Source organism: Ambystoma mexicanum, chromosome 5p (assembly GCF_040938575.1).
Source record: "Ambystoma mexicanum isolate Mex_15411 chromosome 5p, UKY_AmexF1_1, whole genome shotgun sequence".
Lineage (NCBI taxonomy): Eukaryota > Metazoa > Chordata > Amphibia > Caudata > Ambystomatidae > Ambystoma > Ambystoma mexicanum.
In genome coordinates this window covers 953,988,292-954,009,594 of record NC_090930.1, presented here as the reverse complement: position 1 = coordinate 954,009,594, position 21,303 = coordinate 953,988,292, and the positions used below count along the sequence as shown (strand labels likewise).

Genomic DNA, 21,303 nt, shown 5'->3' with positions numbered 1-21,303 from the left:
GAGCACGTGGGCAATTAAGCCCCTACACTATGAATGTCATGACAGTGTCATTTCTGAAAAAAATTTGCAAAATCCAAAGTTTTTATACCTTTTATTGTACAAACTGGAAGTGTAATTTTTGCATTTGCAGATTCAAGTAATGAGCTCATTGCAAGGCCTCATTTAATAACATGCACCATCATGCACAAGGAACAGATGCAATCTTCCCTAGGATATGCCCTTCAGCAATTGGGCACTAGATGGGCGTCCTATGGATAATACAATACTGGACTGTCAGGCAAAATGCACGGAAAACTCAATTGCACTGTTATGGAAGGTCACATTTGCCTTTTAAAACAGGGAAACGCTTAAAAGATCATTTCCCTAGCGCTAGGGAAACATGGTGATGCCACCATGCATTAAAGTTCAACACCCATTCGTGTCTGGTGATATTCACCATCATAACTTTTAATGCTTAACAACATGATACATACCCTGTAGTCCGTGATTAACCCTGTAAGACAAAAGCAAAACGTCATGAGCTTAAGTAGATCTGCTTTTACGTGTGCTCATATGTAAATAGAACTGTGTCTACAAAGGGGTGGGGGCGGGCACCATAGTGGTTTGGAGGGATATTTTGGCACGAGGTGCCGCCAAAATGGCTCTTATCTTCAAGCATCATTAACACTTGCTGCTGGCTCTGTTTGGAATTGTACATTTTAAAATGAAAAACATCACGACTCAACATTGTAGACCCTGCATCCACGTATCCGGAAAGAAAAATGCCCGTTTAAACCTCCCAGGGCTCTGAAAACCAGGATGCACTTGACTGCCATACTCGTTCCAGTGGCATGGCAATACTCCCAACAAAGACACTCAAAGTCAACCTGGAAACAAGGAAATGGAGGGACACAACTGAAAACGAAAAACATGCGCTTGGCACTTCCTCTGCACTTCTCCAGCGCATATGCTGCTTTATCTGAAATACTATTCTAACCAAGAACCGACCTCTCGTTCTGACTTGTGTGTTTTCACAGATATCTCTCTTTTTTTTCCTTATCTTGCACCCCAGCCCTTTCCCCTTTTTCTGCTTTATTTACCTCTGTCTTAATGTGTCTTTGTTTTCCCTTGTACTCTCTTGTTTGCTGATCTTTACCAAAGTCCATTTTATTATGGGGTAGCGAATTCGTCAAAAAAGCAAAAACTCGTTGTCAAACTATTTTCTGTCTTCCTGGCTGTGCCTGGGTCGTGTGGGTGGGTTATCACTTTGCATAAGGTGTGTTCCCAGGACTGCCAAGCATTTGAGCACCCCAGAATGGATTGTCTTTGCAAATATTTAGATTTACAGGAGGGCATCGCAGGAGTGTAAAAGAGCTAAGAAAGTGAAGCCTTCTTGTTTGCTTTGCCCTGCAGAGGACTTCACACCGCAACACATCACCTGTGCAAAGTCCCTTTGATTCGACATTGACAGAAACCTCACATTCAAACAGCACACATCAAGTAAGACACAAACTGCTTGGTACCAACTTTATTCCTGCGGAACATTAAACCCTTCATCCCAGAAAACTACTTCAGATACGGTGTCCAAGCTTTGGCCCTCTCCTACCTGAATACTGGCAATGTCCTTTTGGAAGGCCTTCCAGTGACTACTCTGGCACCCCTGAGATGTGTCTTTCATGCAGCAGCATGACCCATCAAAGGACTCCACAAATGTGACCAGATCACCCCAACCCTCATCGAACTGCACTGGCCCCAGCTACAGGTCTGTCATCTTCAAATCCTGTTGCATCGTTCACCCTGAAGTCCTCAAGCTAGAGACAATCAGCATCTCCGGAGGCCTGTGATCCACCAGAAGCAACGAAATGTGCAGACTGGCTTTTCTGTCTATGCCCCATGACTCTGGAACCTCCTCCGCCAACACCAACAATTTGTCCCATTGCTTCTACACTTCAGGAAAGAACTAAAGGTCTTCCTCTTCCAGGAATGGCTCCTCCATAACAGCTAGGTCCACACAACCCCCACTCCCTGACCTACCTTAGAATCAGTGATCTGCTCCACACTGTTTCCTCCCCGTGTTGCTTTTAGATTCCTTGCTGGCAATTGCCCACCCTCCCCTGTTGTTAGCTACCCACTCACTTTTACTCTGCTTCCCTCACTGTGTTCTCCCCCTTATGATTCTAACACGCTCCGTTGCTTCCCAAAACTAGGGCTGCGCTCAATAAATACAATAAAAATAATAATACTAGGAGCTTTGAAGCACAACCAATCAAGCAGAAAACACTATATACAATATGTTAATTACCTTGTGTCTTACATTTGACTTTCCTCAGGTGTGCTTTTTTATTCCCAATAGTGTGCCCTATAGATTTATCAGGGTATCATGTTGACCATCCTCCATGTGTCCCATATGTCTTATTTGTCTCTCTTGTATTTCAAGGCTACCCTTCCCCTCCATTCACATCATGATTCAAACTCGTTCTTCTTATATTTCCATGAAGACTGGCCTGCCCTTATGTGTCCCATGTGCATTGCTTCTATTTTTCTTACTTGCCTTTTTGTCACATGACTTCGATGTGGGTCAAAATGTACTCCCCTCACTGCATGTTTGATGTACCACCCCACTCGCTACCTGCATCCAAAGTGCTTTACAACCTGACACCCCTGCGCATCGAGTGTGCTTTCCTCAGATGTCTCTGGTTTGCCCTCTCCCTCTCTCCCGTTTGTGTGAGGTAGCTTCTCAGTATATTTTAGGTGCTTTCCTCAGATGGGCAGGAAGTGACTCCCATCTGTGTACCCAATGAGCCGTACCTCGTTCTTACACGTGTGCCTACGGTAGCAGACACTTCCTATTTGTTGTGCTAACCCGCATGGGCAATGCACAACTGCATGAGTTATAAATATTTCTGCTAGCCCATATGACTGTGGTTACAACCAGCAACCAGTGGTTTTATCAGAAACATTGTGCAGCAGGTCAGCAGCAGCGCACACCCATCACATGGTGCTTTAACAATGTTAATGCAGTGGTAGGTGGACATATGAAAAAGGTGGCAGTGGTGGGGGAACATGCAAACGTAATGGGGATAGAAGAAGGTATATTGCCATTATAATACAACGCTTACACTTGTCCTGTACCAGGATTAAGGGGAAGGAACGATACGATATGATGTCTCATTCTCCATCTAGGGAGAAGAGGTGTTTGCATTAAAGCAGCTGTGAAGAGTTAAACCGTAGCTAGGTTGTTGATCTCAGCGGGTAGGGGATTGCATTAGTAAGAGTGTAGTGTGGGCCAGGAATATTAGAGGATGAGGATGGTTTAGGATGAGTGTGAGGTGGGTAGTAGCAGGTGACAAACTTGGCTAGATGAGGGGCAGCCCTATATATTGCCAACTCTGAGGTGGCTTCGACCCATGTTACATATCAAATGTGGTTATTTCCTCATATGCTCAATAGTTCTTTCCACATGTGTTGGATTGGGTTCCCCTCCTCCCTGCACACACGTCCAATTAGCATTCCCCCTTCCTATCCAGTGTGTCCCCGGTTATGAGATGGCTGCCGGAAACCTCACTGCATTAGCTGTGAAGGCTCTGTACTAGTGTCTGAGCGCCATGATTCTTGATCATGCCCCAAAACTGGGTAACCTCATACTCATCAAAATAAAACTTGCTCCCACACTTCAATTCAGAAAAGAATTCAAGACCCCAACTTCTTCACACCCCATCTGGTATACCCCCTGAATTTACCCAGTCCCTTCTGATGACCACCTTTTACCACCACATCCCCCTTTCAATTCCCAGTACTTACCTCTGAGCTAGCCTTACCTCTTCATCAAGAACCCTTCTTCTCTTTCCATGAATCTTTTCTTTGTTAGTCCCGACTCTTCCCCAGCCAATCTAAGTCCTCAATGACCTGCCGGTGATGTGCCGCGTGTATTTATTAAATCCTTTCCTTGTAGGGTAAGGAGTGGCAATGGTGCAGGGTCTATGATGAGGATCCCCCTGGCAAGCGCAAGACTGCCAGTAGAGCACCTTGCTCGGCGCAGGTACGCAGAAGCTGCCAGTGTTCCCCCAGTGAACCTGCTAAGTGATGAGTGCCTGCTAAGATGAACATTGACTTTGGCCGCTGTGGACCACCAGCGTAATCGACACTGCAACACTGCACCCTGTGGTACAGATCAATGGTATGCAGCAACACAGCCTGGAGCAGCAGGACATGATCTGGACAGAGATAAGGAGTGGGCGGAGAGACACGCCTGTGGCATCGGTTGCCATGGCAAGAAGCACATGGCACTGCAGAGCTTCATTGCATTTACTATGCAAACTGTGCAGGTAGGGCCAGAAGCTATGTTCCGCCCTGATTGTGGTTCTGCAGAACTTGGTCAGAATGGGCAAACACTCTGAGAAAAGGTATCACCTGCAGCCTGAAAGGTCTTCTTCCTCCAGATCACTTGAGAGACCCAGAAAGAGGAAATAACATGACAGGATATCCCGAGAAAGGCTCCTAGAAATATTTAAAAGAGCTCTGAGGAAAGGATTAAAAGCAGGCATAAGCATGGGCGTGTTTCACCCTCTCTTCACTAAGTGAGGACCAGCAGGGAAAATACTTGGACAAAGAGGCAGTGATTGTGGTACTGATCCACGTTGCTCACAAAATGGGATTACCAGAAACATACCCTCTAGCAGCCATAGACAGAGCCACTAGAGCTCCACCCCCACAGTTCAAATGTGTCTTGAGGTCTTGCCTCCCCCATATCACAGAGGCTAAAAAAGAGCCTCTCAAAGAACGGAAAGAGCCATATAAGATTTCAGGAGGAGAAATATATGCCACATAACTTTCAGATGGGCACCATGCTCGCTAGCCTGGCTTGGAGATCCTCAATGGTCTCGGAGGAAGCCATCAAGAACCCAACAAACATGAAATTGTATGTAGAATTGAAGAAGGCCTATGAGGAAACACATATGGCAACCAGGACGACTACATACTCGACTTAGACAGCAAATGTGGTACTTGGTGGGCTAAAATCCCTGGCCAACCCATTAGAGGAAAGGACTGATCCTCTGCCAATATTGCAGCCTGCTAAAAAGTAAGCAGAATTAATTTCAGATCTTACGTATGACAGTGTTAAAGTCTCTGCGATGGCCATGGGATCTCCTGTAGCAGGCTGCAGATGCCTGAGCATTAAAGACTGGCATTCTGACTCTCATGAAAAGACTATTGCTATGAAAATGCAAATTGAGGATGAGGTACTCTTTGGGACACCCTTAGGACAAAAGTGATTTTAAAGTGGATAGACATGCAGGGGAATTCAGGAAGTAGACTAATCCAAGACTAGACCTTGTTTCTCCAGCACAAGATTCCTGCAGACATATGAGTAATGGCACAAAATGCCAGCCTGCACCCTTCATCCCAGTAAAGAATCAGAAATCCTGATGCCAGCCTTGTGGGAGGATGCTTGAGGTGGTTCTGGGCCAAGTGGTTCTAGCAGAATGAAGGTGCCTGGGTCAATACGCTGGTTTTCTGGTACTACAAAATAGAATTTCTCATCATTGAGCCCCTCCAGGACCATGCTTACCCCTGTCCCCAGGTGACAAGCCAAGACGGAAGCAGTGCTGCAAGCCATTGAGGGGCTACTGCTGAAGAAGGCTTTCAGACATGCACCAACACAGGAGAAAGATAAAGGAGTTTACTCTATTGTATTTCCAGGTCCCAAACATCAGGGGAATTCCTACTCTCCTCAGTATCATTCATTTAGTAGATGAAAAGGATTTATTGGCTTCATTGGACCTACTGGATGCCTACTTTGATGTACCGATTTGGAAGATGCACAACAATTCTTGAGATTTGCAGTGGGCAGGTAACATTATCAGTTCAGAGCCCTCCCATTTGGGCTGAAGTTGGCACCTCTGGTCTTTTTCAAGGTCAAGGGACAGATTATTGCCTTGCTCCATCTCCAGGGGTTCCATGTGTTCCCATATCTGAATGATCGACTGATCAAGGCCTCCTCTGTGGATCTCCTGGTTCGGCATGTGGGAATAACTTGCGTTACACTTGAGAACAATGAATCCCTACTCAACAAGGCCAAGTCCCAGCTCTTGCAGTCTCAGGATCTCGTATTCATATGCACATGGTTCAAGACTGCGGAAGGAAAGGTCATGCTCCCAGTTCTCAGAGCACACAGCTGCAGGATATTCTCAGGAACCTACTATTACAACCCCATGGCGCACATGGTCTTGTGTGTTTTCCTGGTTCCCTGGGCTCGACTCCACATGAGACCATTATTAGTTCAACTTCACAGGTTTCTAAAAGAGTCTGAGGACATCAACATTTTGATTCCAGTTCTGCCATCACTGAGACAAGACCTACAATGGTGGCTGCAGTTACCCAACCTCCTAAAAGGGTTTGCATTGAATCAATAAATGCAGACCATTGTTAACACATAGGCATGTAAGATGGGCTGGAAAGCAGTGGTACACGATCAGCCTTGGCAAGACTTATGGACAGAGCAGGAGGCAAACCGCTCATCCAATTGGAGGGAACTATCATCAGCAACCAGTGCACTAAGTGCATTTGGCCCAATCCCCAAGGGGAAGCCTGTTCTTTTGCACGCAGACAACATTACTACAGCGTCATATGCCAACAAGCAGGGGGGTCTGCGCTCGAGATCTCTGGGTATTCTGGCAAAGGAAATGGGGAGTTGGGCAGAGTCACACATCCTGTCTTTAAAAACAGTACACACCAGAGGGCTGGAAAACTCAGTGGTTCTACGTGATTACTGTGCCACTGAAAATGTTGAATTGGAAAAGGTTGAATTTGAAAACGGTGGCGCGCTGTAATCACTTTGCTCGGATTCCCCCTACCTGCCACCCCTTTACTTCTTATTGTACTAGTGGCGCACTTACCTTCTTCACTGCTGCCCTCTCCCTGCGGCGTCAGTTCCCTCTCCCAATTATTGGGCGGAACCTCTGCTGCATGGTCCTTTTTTTTCTTTCTTTTTTTACTCCCCTGTACACCCCCGCTTTCCATGTTATGGAAGCGGGGGACACCCCCGCAACCCCCAAACCCATAATGCTGAACATGGGGTGCGGGTGACACCCCTGACCCCCTTGTATGGCATTATGGGATTTGATTTTTTTTTCCACGCCAAATGTGCTGTAAATGTGCATTCTGCATTTTCTTTTCTGCATTGTCGAGCATTACCCAATTCCGTAGCTGGCAGGCTGAGCCAGGGATTTCCCTTTATGGAATGGGAGCTGAAGGAAGAAGTGTTTCAGAGCATTTGCATGAAATATGGATTCCCAAGTTACGTTCTCCCAGAATGTGGAAGTCCCCCAGTTTTACTCTATTTTTCCTTCCCCAGTTACGGGGAAAGTGGATGCGAGCACTTAGATACCTTAGGGTAGTAGCGCCACACAACGAGACATACAAATAACAATTCTATAGTCTGCCCAAAGGATCTTCTTTATGCCTTCCCTCCCCTTGTGTTGATCCCAAACGTTCTGCTGAAGATCAGGGACTCTGTAGCAGAGGTTATCTCAGTGGCCCTTCTTTCGCCACAAACGGGTTGGTTCCCCCTCCTCCTGACCAGAAGTAGCTCTGGTATTTCCCTTTCCCAGGCATCCAGATCCCTTTGGCAGCTCTTGATGTCTGGATCATCCAAAGAAGTTGGCCTTGGGGGCTTGGAAGTTGAAACGGAAAGGCTACATCTCAGAGGTTGTCCCGAGAGGTAGCCCGTTCCACCAAGAACACCAAAAGGCCCTCAACTCTGAAAGCATAGGAGACATACTGGGGAAATGTTATAGCTGAATATAGAGAAAGGGGTGTTTCTACGACCTTAGGTCCATTGTCAAGCATTCTGAAATTGCTCCAGGGGGGTTTTAATTTGGAGTTAGAAGTTTCTACATGCAGTGGGCTGCCACTTGATCCTTTAGGAATATGGGTGGGAATTACTCAGAAGATCAGGATTTGTTGAATAGGCTACTGAAGAGTTTGTCCTTCTCTAGGCCCATGCCTGTTTCAGGTTTGCCCCGTGAGATCTTCATTTGGTCCCCAGAGCGGTGCCGTCAGCCCCTTTTGAGCCCCTGAAAGATATGTCTTTGAAGTTTTTGATGCTTAAGACTGTCTTCCTTGTGGCTATTTTATCGACAAGACACTTGGGGTAACCAGTGCTTTTTCTGGTGAAGCTCTGTATCTGGTTATTATACCAGATGCCTGGTTTCTTAGATGTCATCCCTTTTTCCTACCCAAGGTGGTTTCAAAATTCCAAAGGTCCCAGAAAATGTTCCACCCATACTTTTCCCCTAATCCAGCCCTCCCAGAAGAAGTGCAATGGAGTAGGCTGGATGTTTCTAAGACTGTCCTGGGAAGCATAGGGAATTCCGCTCATCTGATAGCCTATTTGTCACCTTTGGTGAAGGCTGCAGTTCCAACGGTTAGCCGTCAGGTGAGAGAAACCATCTCCTTAGCATATATGTCCTTTGGTTCAGCTGCCCTCCTGGGTTACAGGGATGCTCAACTACAGCAATGTCGGCCTCAAGGTCTGAGGCCCAAGGGGTTTCGATTCAGGACATTTGTAGAGCTGCTACCTTGTAGGACCCTAACACATTTATCAGACACTATAGACTCAATCTGCGTTGACAAGAGGAGGATGCCTTTGGGGCCGGGGCACTGAATGTGGTGATCTCCTGAACCTTGGAATCTGGAATAGTGTATTTTCTTTTTGAATAACCGGTGAAGGATGGCGAGTATGTCATCTGTGGCTGCGCCTTTCTTGTTCTATGCCCATTCATTACCTCCATTTGGCGCACCTCACACGTACGGATTGGGATGAGGAAGAGGGACATGGAAGTAATGCTGGGATTACTTACTGGTAATCTTCATTGCTCGAGTTCTGCTCTTCCTCATCACATTACTTATGTCCCCTCTCCCCCTCCTGAATGATTGATGAATGGGCTTCATGGGCAGTTGTACATAAATGAGATTGGTCAGTTCAGGGGCCCTGATATGCCCTTAAGGCAGTGGTGTGGGATACATTTATCCGCCCAGCAGAACTCCTCTAGATCATCAAACTGCACTTTCAGCAGTACTACCAGAATGGCTGCTCTGGCTCTGTTGAGCATCCTTTCATTGCACCAAAACTGCGTTTTGCAGTCACCGAAATAATGGCTCTGCTGTTTTTGCCAAGCACATATGGGGCAAGATGGAACACCCAGAGAAAGGCTGCCAGCGTTTTCCTTATGTGGACCAAAGAAAAGAATTGGAAAGCAGCGCTGCTATGCTGTTAGCTCAAAATTTCCCATTGAAAAAGGAAATATTTTGCATTTAAAATGATGGCGCTCTGTTGCTCTTTTCCACCGTTTCAACAGTACGCAGTTCTGTCCCAGTGAGACCCAGATATGTCTATCCAGATTCAGGTGGTGCTCCAGTAAAAGGGGGCATTTTTCACTGCATGACAGGCTGTGTCAGGCAAGATCTGTGAAATAACAAAGAACTTCACTCTCAGCCGTATGGAAAAACTCTTGACTCTTTGCTACAAAATATGACAGATAAACTCTTCAAAAGACGCCCTGTCTCTCTGTGCTTATGTCCGTTTCAGTGTGATTTGGCTGCACTGTGTTTCACTTCCAAGTTGAATTTCTGAACTGCATGCCTGTTGTTGGTACCTTGCCTTATAATTTGCTAGTGTTCTTACATCCCTGATACTGTTATAACTCATATTTACCTCATTCATTCAACCGCACATTTAAGTTAAATATTTAGTAATTCCAAGTGCTATTTTATGCAATTGCAAAGGTTTTTAAATCCAATTTCATGGGGGAAGGTCGGATTTCACTTCTGTTAGCTGCCTAGTATACCTGACTCCTTGCAGCTCCTTTCTATCCACTCTAAATTCAATTAATAGGAGTTTGAGGGAGTATTGCAGGGGGAAATCTTAACTGAGGTGGTATCTACCCAAAAAGTAAAATTGCTCCCATTCACGTGTGCTTTGGATATGTTATGGTAGAAGGTCAAACTAAGTGTATTCTATCATTGTAAAGGATTATCACCACATTGATGATTGCTGCCCAATATTATATTTGTGTGATTTCATTTGAATTTAAAATAAATACATATTGTATTACCACCCACCGGCCTGGTTCATGGTCCATTGTGACCTGGGGTATTTGTAAAAGGGGGCGTGAGACGGGTTGGGTGCCAGCTCAATCCGAATTCTAGGAAATTAAGTAAAAGTGTTTTAATAGTGCGCTGCATCCTAGGCTAGTGGCAAGAGTCCTGGTCTGGTATATGAAGCCCGATTAGAATCCTTAACAGTGGGAGGGACTAACAGAGAAAGGATTTATGGAAAGCAGAGAAGGGTTCCTGTTGAAGAAGCAAGGTTACCTCCAAGTATTGTGACCCAGAAGAGCAAGACTAGGATTGATCAAGATTACAGTAAGTAATCCCAGCATTGCAGCCTACCCAGTGTTTAAGGCATGGACCCTCTGTAACATTTTTGTGTGCTCCCACTAACTGTAAGTGTTAACTATTCCCTGCTACCCAAAATGGAATGCTGGTAAAAAGGGTTATGTTGCAAGGACTGTTTTTCTTTGTAACCATCTAATAAGTATGCCTTTATGCCCTATCAATGCACAGTGCTCTGCTGTTTCCCAAAGCCACATTCGAGGGCAATAAATACTTAAAAATAAATTAAAAAATGAATGCTTTCAAATTACTGCACAATAAAGGCACCCATGAAGCTTTAACACTGCCCCTCACACTGGCTAAAAGATGTCTTGATATTGGAGGAATCATGCCATCCGCACAAAGCAGTGTACCACTTATGGCAGAATATCATAATCATAGCAAACTAGGGTTATGTGTTACTTGTATTTAAAAACGGAGGGTGAAAACCAGATATGTGTGTCTACTGCTTTTGACAAAATTGAATTACCTCCCATGGCTGCCAGTATTAACCTTCAGCACCTGCAGTTTGTTGTGCAGCGAGTGAAAACAATTTGTACTCTGTAATTGTTTTCCCCGTGATTAGTTTAATTGCACGGTAAACCCGACTGAAGCAGCAATGCGACTGGAGCCGGTTTACTGTAATTGAGGAGTGCTGAGAGTGGACCGTGTTTCCTGCTTTCTCTATACACGGGACCCATAACGGAGCCCATCCTCTGCACAATGATTATAGCTCATACTCTACGAGCTAAATTAAACCATTGCTAGTGGAACCGGAGCGGCGCGTGCATCTCTAAAATCACTGTCAGGGGGTAAAAATGAATGCTCTAAGCCTGCCCATTACATCTGCCTTGTTAACGCTTACAAAATGGCTCCGTGAATCATTCACTTACAATGATAATGGTTACTCTAGAAAAGATGACATTGCAATATTACATTACTATATCATGTGTAACTTCAAGTGCATTCAGTTCGCCTTATTTAGGATAACACTGAAATGTCTTTGTGTTCTTGTCCTTTTACATGCATAGTGCAGAAATGCTCCCAGTGTGTATTTCCTACATCTATGCTTGACAGTGAAGCTAAATGATCTCGGCATACTGCAATGCTCTTTTGTTTTGCCTTGGAGGCACAGTGACTTCTCAACGTTCTACCTTGACTTTTCTTGTACAGCAGTGTGTATGCGTGCGTGTTTTCAAAGTGGCCCCATATTACACATTTTCAGCAAGCTCAACCCTTTTCCTACGAGAAAATGCGGAAATAATATAGCTCACTGCACAAAAGAGGCCCAGGGTGGAGAGTGCTACTGGGAAATCTCCACAGTTCCCTATAGGCCAGTCCACCCCCTGGTGTACGCGTGCGCGCACAGACGCACTCACTCGTATCCAACACGGTTTAGCACCTGTATCTAGAGTTCCCTTTTTACAAGACCTTGGCCAACAGCATTACTCTATTTATTTCTTTCTTTTAATTTGAATAACGCGCCACACACCCATAGGTCTCAGAGCGCACAAAAAACTAAACAAGACAAACAAACAAGAACGAATCAGAGAGTGAGGTGAAACGGTATCCGAGGGAATGATCAACTTAAAGATTGCGATTGAAGAAATAGGTCGTAATCCTCTTTTTAAACTCATTAGGGTCTTGATCTTTCTCAGATCAGGCGGAAGAGCATTCCAAGCTAGAGAAGCCTCAACGTCAAAAATGGAGTTGCAGAATCTAGCGAGCTTGAATCTAGGCTGAAGAAGTCTCTCCTGATCCTGAGACTTGAGGGTAGAGCTAGGCTGATGCGCCTCTCAATGCGGTCAATGAGGTATATGGGGCCCTCACGATTCCAGCACTTGTGAGTCAATGTTAGGACTTTGCAGGTAATACGATGTTTCACAGGGAGCCAGTGAAGCTCCCTCCTAGCATTAGTGATGTGATCACGTTTTGCAAGGCCAAGAGTCGCACGCACCGCCCCATTTTGAGTCACCTGCAACGCTGTGATCTTAGCTTGAGAAATGCCAAGCAGCAGACTGTTACAGTGGTCTAGGTGGGAATTCACCAAGGCAGAGGCCAGCAAAGAGATGTTCCTGGGAGAAATAAAAGGGTGAATGTGGCTAAGAAATGTATTTAATATAACCACAAGAGACCCGCGTTTGTGCGACGTGGTGTTTCATTGTCAGCTCAGTGTCAAGAATGACGCCCAGAGTCTTTACACTCTTAGCCACAGTAATAGTATTATCTGCAATGGTGAGGCTTTGATCATTCGTAGCAAGTTTTTGAAGCCTGGGCCCTGAGGTAAACATCAGAAGCTCAGTCTTGTCTTTATTTAAGGCAAATGAATTAGCTGCCATCCAGGCCTGACTAGCACCATAACTTGCGTTAATGGCCCCCCGAGTACTATGTTTAAACACCTTAAAGCTCCATGACTACCTGGGTGTCACCGGCGTGGTTGGTATATTTGACACCCAGATCATCAAGGAGCATCAGAAATGACAAGGTATAGATATTGAAGAGGGTCGGCGAAAATACATGACCCCTGTGGAAACCTGCAAGATATAGCTGCTGGAGCCGAGCTCATATCATCAACAGCAAGGCTTGCATTGCGGGGCCCCAAGAAGGAGGTGGCCCACTGTGCAGCAGCTCCTGAGCAACCCAGCAGGTCTCTAAACCTGCCCACCAACAGCGAATGGTCGACCAAGTCAAAAGCTGCTGAGAGGTCGAGCAGCATCAGGCGGGCTGACTGACCACTGTCCACAATGCTGGAGAGATTGAATTTCAAATCCAGCATAGCAGTCTCTGTGCCATGTCTGGTTCTAAAACCAGACTGCTATGGGCCAAGAATGTTGTTGTTCTCAATGAATCTCTGGATTTGAAGATATGCCACACATTCCAAGATCTTAAGAAGAAAAGGCACGTTGGTAATTGTGCAGTAGTTTAGCTTTACTAGATTTATTAACACTATCACATACATTCCATGGCAATGATTTCCAGTGCAGAACAGAGGCCAGGAAAATTATAATAGGGATAATGCAGGGCACACATCCATAGTATGAGTGAGCAATGCTTTGTAAAGAACCAATAGCCAAACAGGGATGTTTCAAGATAATATGGCGTACAGGGCAGACAAACACAATCTGCCCCCAACAATGCAGGGTTCTCTCACATACAGCAAACCCTTTACCCTGCCATGCAACTTCATTTAAAGGCAATGCCCAAGAGTAGCGTCAACGTCTTGCATCAGGCACAACCACGGTCACAGCTGGAGCCTTTCAGTCAGAGGCCCAGGGTCCTGGAGGTTGCAGAGTGGCAAAATAAATTGTTTACGTGGACTCCCACTCAGTCAAGAGCCATTCCACAGGCAGAACCCCTCAACCCACTAACCTCTGCAATATATCATTGACCACACCCTTCTGTTAAGAAAGGACAGTGGTCCACAAGTGATAATGCTGTGAGTGTGCCAAGAGCCAATTCAGCCATGGTGTGCACAACACAAATGGTCAACACCACAGATGAAAAATACTGCAGTGCCTTAAACCATGTTTGAGAAAGGCTTTTTGAGAAGTGCCAGATGATGTATTGTGGGCTGCAAAATGAATTTTTTTTAGACCGGATGATGGTTGCCATTTTCTGTAAAACAAAACCAGTGATGAATAAAAGGCTTGGAATTCATCTGAACCTCTGGCATTGTTCTGTGCAACCGTCCAGCCCATAGGTCTTCAGCCTGCCAGGCCATTACAAAAAGGGGGAAAACCATATGCAAATCAGGCTTGATCCCATTCCTACAGGGACAGTCCAGCACAAACTGCTTGGTCCCATCCCTTCTACACAAGACTACAAGCAACCCCAGCCACGTTTCAGCATCATCAGTGAGGTGTAGTTTGTGTCTCTAGCCCCAGCAGGCTTGGGAATCACATCTGGGCATACCCATCCCACTAGGGGTGACTAAATCAAAACTAAAGGAGTTATAGCTGGAACATGTAAAATGATTCTTAACCTCTGGTATTGCTATGGGCAACCATCCAGTACAATGTTCTTCAGTCTGCCAAGCCATCACAGAAGGGGGAAGGCCATATGGAAATCAAGCTTGGTCCCATCCTAAACGGGCAGTCTAGTCAGAACTGCTGGGACGCATCCCTCTGCACAAGACCACAAGCATCCCCAGGCACAAGTTCAATTATTGTATTAGTCGTCTAAGAGTACCGCATGGCTGAGAACACCATGGTGTATAAGGGTGATCAACAGTGATTTTGTGGCAAGTTAGTACTGCACATGTTATACACATTAGCAAGCGACCTTTATGGCGGAACGGGAGCTGGGCTGTGTCATTGAATCACCTTGTAAATGATGCCCACTCATGTTCCACAGGGTATTTCTAACTAGGAAACAATATATGATTCAATGTTAATGGGCAGAGACAAAAAATTCTGGTTAAACTCTGAAATCTTTGGTACAGTAAAACATACCCATAACAATAATTTCCATCCAATTAAGCGCAGAATGAAACAACACAACTGTATTAGGTCTCCACCCTTTATTTATTAATTAGTTATTTACCAAAATGATAAAGCACTCTTTATCCTTGAGTGAGGAGATAAACTAACAGAAATAAAAAAAATTGTTAAACAAAAATAATCTAAAAAGCTAGGAAAATGGAAAGAAAAGCTAATGGGGAACACATTTTGTAAATACAATGAATAAAGGAAAGAGCTAGATTAAGTGTAGAACACTAGATGAGATAACAACAGGGGATCAAAGCAAGGGGCAAAGAAGAAAAACAATCAGAATTTGAATGCTTTCATACAAGGCTGTGGAACAACATAGTTAACAAAGTTGTAAATGCCCTCTGAAATTGGAAAAGATTGAGAATAAACTAAATGTCAACATAATGGAACATTTTGGAAATGTCCGGTGGGAAAGTTTTGTGCAGTGTTGGGTGAGGTGCAAGTAATTTCTTCAAAAATGAGTTCCACCTCTCTTTCCCAACTGCCCATCCCCACCAATCACTGCCAATAATGCAGTCCATCAGCAACACCATGGACAGCACATATTAGCAACCACACCCATGCCACCATAGACCATATGAGCACTCCATCATTAACCAATACATGAAAACTGATGCTCGCCAACATCCGCTCAGCAATCAGCCACACAGCAGACATCGCAGACCTCATAATTACACTTGACTTGGATGCCATCTTTATTACTGAGACCTGTATGACATCCACATCCACCCACATCCAATGCAACCTCATCCGCAGCTGCTACAGCATTCTGGAAAGAGGCCTTCCAAAAAAGAGGGTCTGAGGTTTTGCCATCATTCACAAGACATCATGGCCATGCACCCAATTAGAAATTGTCAGCATTGGCTCTTTCGAATACCTATCGTACTACTTCCAACTCTCTGCCGTGGAAACAGTCACCTTCACCTCCTCAACAGACCACCTAAGCTCAACAACTCCTTCATCAAAGCCTTCTAGTTGCTCCCCACCATGTCCTCTCATGCATGCCAGCAACATATTCCTCTGCGACTTCAACAATCCTGCCAACCAGCAACCAAGCACATGATGGAAGCTCTTCACTGCCTTCACAACACTTTGAACCTCACACAGCACATGAAAGATCCAATGCACAGGAATGGTAATGTCCTCGACCTCATCATCACTGCACTGCATACGCTGCATCACAGCTCTCCAATCCCGCTCAATTGGTTGGACCGCCTGGCAATCTCCTTTTACATTAATCACACAATCTCAGTCAAGCACACACATCAGAAATAGGCTTTCTGATCATTCAAGAACTTCTCAGTAGAAGCTCTCATGGAAGAACTCGCCAACCTCCACCTCATACAGGCCGATCTCTTTAGACAAGCCAGGGCTGTGACTTCCTTCTCCAGGAACCCAACACCATCCTCCCAAACATCATCAACTGGCAATACCTGGTGAAACAATGTACCCTCAAACACCCTGCACCCAGCTACACTCAAGAACTCATTCTGAACCTCAACAAAAGAATCATCAAAAAGCAAGAAAAGACTTGCCAACAATCCCACAACGTAGCCAACCTCGCCCTGCTCAAAGAACTCTGCGCTACATGCAGATGACTGATCATCACTTCCAAGGCTAACTACTACCAGAAAACCATAGCCAAAGCCAACAATGAACGCAAAGCTTTCTTCAAAGCCATCAAACATTGCATCAACCCTCTCCCTGACCCACCTACACCTCACTGCATTGAAAAATCAACCACCACCTACTCTTCAAGAACATCAGCATGATCCACCAGCACATAAATACCAACACCACAACTGCCAACACACCACACATCCCATCTCATAAAACCATTCATCCCATCTTGTGAAATGGATTACTCCTGATCACCAACACTACCCATCACCTGTGGAGTCCCACAAGGATCCATCCTCTCCCTCTTGATCTTCATCCTTTATATAGAACTGGCCCGAATCCTCATGGCTCCATACAAAATCCACATCCAGCAAGATGACATGTAGCTGTACCTCAAGACATCCTACATCAAATGCATCCAACGACTCAAGGCCTGCCTTCCATTGATCCAGCCCTAGATGTCCAGTGCTTACCTGAATATTAAACCCTCCAAGACCAAATTCCTCCTGCTGACTAATAACACCAAACACCATGACATCCAGACCTGTCTTTCTTTTTTCAACATCGAGGGCTTCAAATCACAGCTGATCACCTGGGCAATGCCTATTGGGTTCGACATCGACAGACACCTCTCCTTCATGGATCATATCGCAAGGAAATTCAAAAGATGATGCCTGGAAGGTTTTACGGACCGGGATGACAGAGGTCTTCCTATGTATTTTTTATTTATTTATTTATTACATTTGTTACACGCCCAGACCCTTGGGTTTCACGGCGAGGTTACAGACAGCTTGTTTAGTTGCTATCCGGTACAAACAGCAAACGATAATACAATAATAAGAGCACAATTAGACAAACATAAGAGCATATTTACAAAACCAGATAATACAAGAAAAGTTACAGTATATTTACAGGTATTGGGGTGGTGGCGTTTATTCATATTGGTTCAATAGCCAGGTTTTGAGTGATTTTTTGAACCCCATGAAAGATTCTTCTTTTTTGATGCTGGATGGGAGGGAGTTCCAGTGTTTTGGAGCTAAGTAGTTAAAGCTACTACCTCCCGCTCTAGCATTTTTAAAGCGAGGTGTGGCAAGTAGCAGGAGGTTGTTAGACCTTAGGGATCTGGTGACTTCTTTTTTTGCTATTGCTTTATTGAGGAAGACTGGGGCTTTATTTTGGTTACATTTAAAAGTGATGCATAGTGTTTTGAATATAACTCTGGCTGGTATGGGCAGCCAGTGGTGATCTCTTCTGATTTTTGAGATGTGATCTGACTTTCTAATACCTAGGGCGGCTCATAGGGCTTTGTTTTGTATCAGTTGGAGTTTTTTTTTAGATTGGTGTTGGATGTACCTAGTAATAGGATGTTGCAGTATTCGAGTCGTGAAAGGATCAAGGCTCTGGCCAGTGTGATGCAGTTAGAAAGGGAGAGGAATTGTCAGCTAAGGGTGATTAATTTGGCTGTGTAGGCGGTGGACGATGATAGACTGCTGATGTGTTTAGACATTGAGAGGTTGGCATCCAAGTAAACACCTAGGGTTTTTACTTGTCTCAGTACTGGTATCATGGAACCGTCAATGTTGATAGATGCGTAATCAGGGTGTAGGGAACCTATTTTAAGGTTAAGGTATGAGGTCATGAAACTGGTGGACGTACGGAGGTCCACTCCTCATTTTGTTTCTCCATGTTTTTATGTTTCCTTTACAGATATCTGCTTGGGAAGGGGGAACTGTGCTGGAATATTGACTTTTGCCGGCAGATACATTAATAAGGAAATCAATGTGGTCGTTGTGATGGGGCATTGGGACATTGCAACAGGTATAGGCCTCGGGGCAATAAGCAGTTTGTGGGTTATTGCCTCTTTCAGTTTCACGCTACAGCCCTGAGCTTCCAATAAGGTTTTACTGTTTTATTGGTTGGGTTATATAGTGCCATCTACCATTACTAATTGGGGCATTTTTAATTTCTTCTGGTTTCTGTAATGCGACCTTCCACAGAGCATCATCATTTAGACAAATGTGTATTTAACTGCTCCTCCTTAATAGATGGCTTTCAGATATGCCAGTTTCAGGGGGAGGAAGGGGCTACATGCATTTGTATTGCGATGTATGATGGTGAACTCTGGGGTGGGGGCACTATATCATGCGGCAAAGTCACAGCATATTTTAACAAAACCTGTCTTTGCCTTTGAATAAGACATACCTGTAATATAATTCCTGGGAATGGTTTTGCTGGGATAAGCTTGTGATGGGTGTTATATTTTTTGTCTTCTTCTTACGCTTCTGATCCTCTTGATGTATATGCTCATCATGTAGTTGGGGAGTCGGGGGGGTTGGGATTGGCACATAGGGGTTTGCTTACAAGTTCAGAGTACTGCTTTATGCTGTCTGACACCAGTGCAGGAGGTATGTTGTGACATTATTCTACATATTGCTTTCTCGGTGTACACACACGCATACAGAATGACTGATGTTAACAGTTGCGGAGTTCAAATGGGCAGCCACTTCATGAGAGATCTTTTGAGGCATGTCTCCTGGAATGTTAATGAATTGAATTGTCCCATCAAATGGAAGAAGGTGCTTTCATCCCTGAAAAAAGATAGATGTGTATATATCAGTATTGCAGGAAAGTGATCTAACCCTAGATGCTAAATAAGGGTTGGGTAGGACAGGTGTACACATCTACATTCAACACAAAATCCTGAGCGGTGGTCATCCTGGTTAAGAAGAACCTGCCTTTCAATGTGGTAAATCAACATATTGATAAGGAGGGGAGGATTGTGTCACTTAATATTAGGATCCAAGACTCTGAAGTTGTGGAAGTCTGAGGCGATGCCGATTATGTCTTTCTCTATCAAGGCAAATATAGTCGAGGAAGGTTTTCAATGGTGCCCGACAAAAATGAAATACTTTGATACTTTGGGATATGGACAATTGATGGAGGCAAACATGTCACTGGAGAATTGTGAGCAAGATATTATAAGATGATTGAAACTTAACTTGACATTGTGGGGTAAGGTGAACACGATCAAGATGACTGCTGCTCCAAGAATTAATTATGTTTTGCTGGAAATCCTACCACTGCCAGTGAGAAGGGTGATGTGGTGTAGGCTGGATGCGTTGTTGCAGAATTATATTTGGGAAAATAAACTAAAGATGAAATTGTGTAAACTACAGTTGCCAATGAAGAAGGGAGAAATGATGAATGTTGCACATTTTGAGATGTATAATTTAACATTTATGGTGCGCCACATTATGCCATTCTTGGAGAAGACTGTGGATGACTCGACTAGGTCCGAGACTAATATAGTAGGCCCACTGGAGCCAAGGGCTATTCTGACCACCAAAACCTGCACTAAAATGGATGTGTCTCCTTAGACAGATTTTCTAAGGGTCTGTAGGATTCATCCTTATGTTTATTTTGGATATGCATTTCAAAAATAACGCAGTAAGATACAACATAAAACATCACTAAAATAGCCGCTAAGAAACTCAAGGCCCAGATCATTGATAGTTGTGCAAAGTCTCATTTCATAAAGCTCTGCTTAGCATTCGTTTTGGCAGATAAAGTGCAGATTTCAGATATGAAAGCAAGGACTAGCCACGCATGGTGAGTCCGCTCACAACAGTTAAATTAGGGCAGGCCGATATTGTACAAAACCTAGTTCGTGCAATAGGGGACATAAGTGCAAGCCTCTAGGCCTCACATAGGCAGGACAGAAAGATACCAGATGTGCAAGGTCTTTGTAGGGTGCCTTACACATAGGGCAAGACCGGTCGGCATCCCGCCCAGACCAGGCTGCCATTACTGCCCATAGAGGTATACAATTAAACCATGCCCCAGTTATGAGTACGCATTCTACAGGGAATTCTACCCACAACAGATATCTCTGAACACCTGAGGACATGATTGTCATTAGCCCTCCGATCTTGCGCTTCTGAAATTCTGTGCTTTCTCTGTAAAAGTGGGCAGTCCACCGTTTTATCTCCCCAGGAGAGAGCATACTACAAGGTGGGTAAAGATGCATGATATTAATCGCCCTCAGCTGTTTCTTGACATGAGACAGCCATTCCACCTTGCCTCCCGAATCCTTGCAATCAGAGAAATAATCAACTCATTGGTGAGAATAGCTCTCCCATTGCCCCATAGCCTAGGCCAGTGCAGTACTGGCTGCAGAGAAACCACATCCCCAATCGGCTTACAGCCCAATTCCACATGTGCTCCAAAATGCGGGGCCGAGGCTGGCAAACCCAGCAGTTTCTTTAAAAAAATGGTTCTCTACTGTCTGTACAGTGCTGACATTAGAATAATCCTACAGTTCCATCCCAAATTTGGCAACCAAGGCTGCCTTGCCCTTGTAAAATTACAGCAATGGATCAATTGGTCTAGCTCTAAACATAGACATGGCCCTGGGGACCCCACAAAGAGCCTGCTTAATCTGCACCACATGGTTTGTTATATGGGTAGTGGCACAGACAGAAGCTGACAGAGAATCTGACCCCAAGATAGTCGAAATAATCGCCTTTGGGGATCACACTACTCCTACAGCACATATCCTAAATTTGATCATGCGTCTCCCCTTCCAGTAGGCCATCACCGCCGATTTAGCTGCATTCACCACTAAATCTAGCTCATCCATGAAGTCAGTATTGTCAGAAAGGAGGATCTGCATAACTCTCGGGGTGCATGCCATCAAAAAAGAATCGTCTGCATACACAAGGACTGGCAAAGAGCGACCACCCATCTTCTGGACATCAGGAGAAGATTTTAGGAGATGTTT

The 21,303-nt window shown here is 44.7% G+C and overlaps 1 protein-coding gene across 2 annotated transcripts in view; it reads right to left on the bottom strand.

Annotated features, from left to right (window-relative positions):
* The window catches only part of DDC (dopa decarboxylase), a 917,411-nt gene that overhangs the window by 78,316 nt on the left and 817,792 nt on the right, over nt 1–21,303 (bottom strand). For both annotated transcript variants that reach the window (XM_069613411.1, XM_069613412.1), the window contains exon 11: nt 474–493. In XM_069613411.1, the coding sequence (XP_069469512.1) occupies nt 474–493 (20 nt within the window). The remainder of the gene's footprint in view (nt 1–473; nt 494–21,303) is intronic.